Consider the following 5,319-nt stretch of genomic DNA (forward strand, 5'->3'; position numbering starts at 1 on the left):
ATAAAAATAAAATTTTAAAGATGATAACCCATCTAATATATTTAACCTAGCTTCCTTGAAAGTGAAAGTCACTCAGTCATGTCCAACTCTTTGTGACCCTGTGGACTGTCTATGGAATTCTCCAGGCCAGACTAATGGAGTGGGTAGCCTTTCCCTTCTCCAGGGCATCTTCCCAATCCAGGGATCGAACACAGGTCTCCTGCATTGCAGGTGGATTCTTAACCAGCTGAGCCACAAGGGAAACAAGAATACAGGAGTGGGTAGCCTATCCCTTCTCCAGAAGAACTTCCTAACCCAAGAATCAAACCAGGGTTTCCTGCTTTGCAGCAAATTCTTTACCAACTCAGCTATCCCTTAAATGTGGCCAATACTTACATTAGCTTACAACTGGGAAAAAATTGTCTCACACAGTCTATTTTATACTAAAATGATGAAAATCTTATGAATGTGTTGAGTACTGTACTGAAAGTGAAAATCAGGGTGGTTATATGCGTATGAAATGGCTGTAAATGTGTTGGTTGTTGACACTCATGATTTTGAGGCTGACCAGAGCTCAGCTCACTACTGCTGCCCAGAATCACCAGGAAATACCATACTGCATATTGCCAGGCCAGGAAAAGATAAAACTTCAATATTCCAAGTATGGTTTCTACTGAATGATTACCAATTTCTCACTACTGTAAAGTCAAAAATCCTAAATTGAATTATACTAAGTTGGGGACAGTCTGTAGTGATTAAAAGAAAAGATTATTGATATATGCAATAGTTTAGATGGATCTCACAATGTTATGCTGAGTAAAAACAATCAATCTCAGAGGCTACATGGTGTATGATTACACTTACTGGATTATTATGATTGTATACATAGTGTGATTCTACTTATACAATAGTCTCAACAGGATAAAATACAGAGATGAAAGTAGATCAGTACTGACCTGGGTTGCAAAAGAATTGCAGGCCTCAGGAGGGTGTGCAAAGAGGGTTTCTTTTAACAGTTCTATGTCGTGATTTCAGTGGTGGTAACAACTGCAGATGGTGACTGCAGCCATGAAATTAAAAGACGCTTACTCCTTTGAAGGAAAGTTATGACTAACCTAGATAGCATATTCAAAAGCAGAGACATTACTTTGCCAACAAAGGTTTGTCTAGTCAAGGCTATGGTTTTTCCTGTGGTTATGTATGGATGTGAGAGTTGGACTGTGAAGAAGGCTGAGCGCCAAGAATTGATGCTTTTGAACTGTGGTGTTGGAGAAGACTCTTGAGAGTCCCTTGGACTGCAAGGAGATCCAACCAGTCCATTCTAAAGGAGATCAGCCTGGGATTTCTTTGGAAGGAATGATGCTAAAGCTGAAACTCCAGTAGTTTGGCCACCTCATGTGAAGAGTTGACTCATTGGAAAAGACTCTGATGCTGGGAGGGATTGAGGGCAGGAGAAGGCGATGACAGAGGATGAGATGGCTGGATAGCATCACTGACTCGATGGATGTGAGTCTGAGTGAACTCCGGGAGTTGGTGATGGACCAGGAGGCCTGGTGTGCTGTGATTCATGGGGTCGCAAAGAGTTGGACACAACTGAGCAACTGATATGATTTTAACAAGAGCCTATATATGTGATAAAGTTTCACAGAGCTATGTATCAAAACCAGAGTGAATATAAAACTGAGGTATCAGATCACGATCTGTATTTTAATAAAATCTTGGCAATATAAATTTCTGGTATGTATATGTAATTATTATATTAGCATATATATTTTAGAATATCAAGCTGCTCCCCAGGCTGTTGTGGGACTTTGTGGTCTCTTCTGCCTAGTTACAAATAATTGGAAACCAAGGCATCAGCAATTTTCAAGGGTTGCAGAGGTGGGGATGGTTGGCAAAGCAAGTTCTTTAGGGTGGTGGAATGGTTCTGTACCTTAATTTTAGTGGTGGTAATAAGAATTTACAAATGTTATCAATTTCACAACTATTCATAAAAAGGTGGATATAAAACATGTGATAAATATAACATACTGATACATATAATATATGTATTATCTTGGTGTTCCCCAGACTGCTCTAGGCATTTGTGGTCTCCCCTGCTTCCTTGTAAATAATTAGAAACCAGGACATCAGCTGCCTGTCACTCAGAGTTCATATGGGACAGAAGAATAAATGGTTCAACCTCATATAAACTCTCCTCCCTGTATTACTCATTAATGAGTTCTTTTGAACTTAAATTCTAAGAACTGGCACTGTCTTGAAGACTGTGTCTATACTTCCTTTTCTACTTGTTTGCCATGGCAAATAGAAGGGGAAAAAATATAAGTAATGACAGATTTTACTTTCTTGGGCTCCAAAATCCCTATGGATGGTGACTGAAGCCATGAAATTAAAAGATGTTTGCTCCTTGGAAGAAAAGATATGACAAACCAGCAGGTGGGCTCAGTTGCTTCACTCGTGTCTGGCTCTGCATCCCTGTGAACCGTAGCCCTCCAGGCTCCTCTGTCCATGAGTTTCCCAGGCAAGAATATTGGAGTGGGTTGCCATGCCCTTCTCCAGGGGATCTTCCTGACCCAGGGATCAAACCCACATCTCTTATGTCTCCTGAGTTTGCAGGCATGTTCTTAAACACTTGTGTCCCCAAGAAGCTTAAGATGGCATATTAAAAAGCAGACACATCACTTTGCCAACAAAGGTCTGTAATATCAAAGCTATGGTTTTTCCAGTTGTCATGTGTGGTGTGAGAATTGGACCATAAATAAGGCTGAATGTTGAAGAATTGATGCCTTTGGATTGTGGTGCTGGAGAAAGCTCTTGAGAGTCCCTTGGGCTGCAAGGAGGACAAACCAGTCAGTCCTAATAGAATCAACCGTGCATATTCACTGGAAGGACTGATGCTGAAGCTGAAGCTCCAATACTTTGGCCACCTGATGCAAAGAACTGACTCATTGGAAAAACTCTGATGCTGGGAAAGATTGAAGGCAAAGGGAGAAAGGTACAGCAGAGGATGAGGTAGTTAGATAGCATCACTGACACAATGCACATGAATTAGAGCAACTTTGGGACATATTGAAGTACAGTGTAGCCTCAGGTGCTGCAGTCCATGGGGTCACAAAGTTTGGACATGACTTAGTGACTGAACAACAACAAAAATGTGTTTAAAACCTGTAGATACCAATTTTTGTAGGAGAACATTATAGCATTATGTCACAGAAAGATCTGGCATACTTATCTTGAATTTATTTTACAAAGAGAAAAATAATGAGCCACTAACAAGTGAGACTGAAAATTTTGGACCAATGACATAGAAAATGTGACATCAGGACAACTCCAGGACACATGGTCTAATAAATGCAATTCTATATGTGGAGGGGACAGGACTGAATATCCTGATCTCCCTCAAAGTCTAATAAATAAGACTCAATTTCAAAAGAATATTTTATTCCTGTATAATTTCATTCAAAATTTAAAACTGAATAGATGCTGAAAGTCAGATGAACTGATTTTTTTTTGTCATTTCATGGTGAAGTAATTTTATTTATTGAAAAACCTAAATAGAGTCACAAAACTCAATACAAAGACAGTGATATATTAATGATTTTGAATAAAATTTCCATTCGCCAAGAAGCCTAAGATCTGCAAGTTTTTTTAAAAGAGTCATTACCTTCTGGATGGAGAAAAGTAAGAATAGTCTAAATGAACGACCTGTTAGTAGATTACAGAAAGTTTCATAGGCTATAGTAAATTATATCTTAAACAGGATGGCAAAACTATTTTGCTGAAAAATTATCAATGGCCATCAACTTGTCTAATATTCAGCTCTCCTCTGCTCAAATTTTAATGCTGATTGCTTTTTTCATGCCTTCTTTCAGGATCTGCCTAATTTAATGACCAGGGAAAGACAAGCAGACAAAGTAAAGGTTTGTGGTGAGCCAGACTTTTTCCCATGCATGCACAGACCACGTGGTCTATGAACATGACAGCCCCCACTTCCTGTTGAGGGGAGTCACACAGGTATCGGGTAGTATGTATATGTGCTGGAAGGCACTCAAGGACACTGAACTCTCAGCTTGAGGCAGAACTAAGCACATTTGTGCAGGGAAATCCATGCCTCATGCCGCTTTCCAGTCTGCTCTGGGTGTTCCTGGCCGTCGCCTTCTCTGGTAGGGATGCTTCCAAACATGGGTGGGAGTGTTCAGGGTGAAAGGCCTGCACACAGGCGCGTGGAGCTTCACAGGGACTTGGGGAGGAAAGGAGGACTGGAGAAAAGCAGACATCTATGATTTCAATTTTTTGCTTTTGGATCCTAAATAACTCCTACACTATTTTATTCATTGCCCCATCTTTGTTTTCTGATTTTTTTTTCCCCCACAGGATCTGGTGTGGCCCAGAAAGTTACTCAAGACCAGTCAGATGTATCCAGCCATGTGGGGCAGTCAGTCACCCTGAACTGTCGGTATGAAACAAGTTGGAGCTATTACTACCTTTACTGGTACAAGCAACTTCCCAGTGGACAGATGACTTACGTTATTCGTCAGGGTTCAGAAGTGACAAATGCAAGGAAAGACCGCTACTCTGTAAACTTTAAGAAAGCAGATAAATCCATCAGCCTCACCATTTCAGCCTTAAAACTGGAAGACTCTGCAAAGTACTTCTGTGCTCTCAGTGACTCACAGTGCTTGAAGTAATAGGAAAAGCTGTACAAAAACCCCGGAGCTTAGTAAGAGAAAGCCCCTCTGCTGCAAGACCCCAGCTGAAATGCACACCCACAGACCCCAGACAAGAAATGATAGTCCTGTGGTTATTTAAGTTGTGGTCTGGATCAGAAGATTTAGTTCCAGTTAAAGGCACCTTCTACGTTATTTGGAAACAGGTGTCCAGAGTAATTTTCTACTAATATATTCTCCACTTGAATTTTTGACTTTAAATCAACTGTACAGAACATGTGTAAAGTTGTTTAAATTTGAAAACGTGCCCCATTATATTTTAAACTGGCAGTTTTACTTCATCACAAAACTGGGTCTAGTTGTGTGGAATCACCATCAAAACTATTTCCTTAATCGTTTCCTCTTAGACTTTGTGTCAGGGCACAATCAGAAAAGCAGAACCATGGGTGATGTAGAATAAGAGATTAGTTCTCAGGGTTAGACCTCAGGCAATGGCTAGAGCTGGTGGACGAGTCTGTACAAAGCTGTTATCTTCGTATCTGGTGTTGAGCCTGAATTCACTTTAAGTCAGCTTAGAGTATCATTGATGCTTTTAAACTGTGGTGTTGGATAAGACTCTTGAGAGTCCCTTGGGCTGCAAGGAGATTCAACCAGTCCATCCTAAAGGAAATCA

The 5,319-nt window shown here is 40.4% G+C and overlaps 1 gene segment (V, D, J or C); it reads left to right on the forward strand.

The window, feature by feature from the left end:
- Positions 1-4,012: 4,012 nt before the first annotated feature.
- On the forward strand, positions 4,013-4,667 carry LOC138986871 (T cell receptor delta variable 1-like). The segment is given in 2 exon segments: positions 4,013-4,142; positions 4,354-4,667. Coding segments are annotated over 2 exon segments (363 nt in total).
- The last annotated feature ends 652 nt before the right edge of the window (positions 4,668-5,319 follow it).

The sequence above is a fragment of the Bos mutus genome, unplaced genomic scaffold, assembly GCF_027580195.1.
Source record: "Bos mutus isolate GX-2022 unplaced genomic scaffold, NWIPB_WYAK_1.1 CTG223, whole genome shotgun sequence".
NCBI classification, from domain to species: domain Eukaryota; kingdom Metazoa; phylum Chordata; class Mammalia; order Artiodactyla; family Bovidae; genus Bos; species Bos mutus.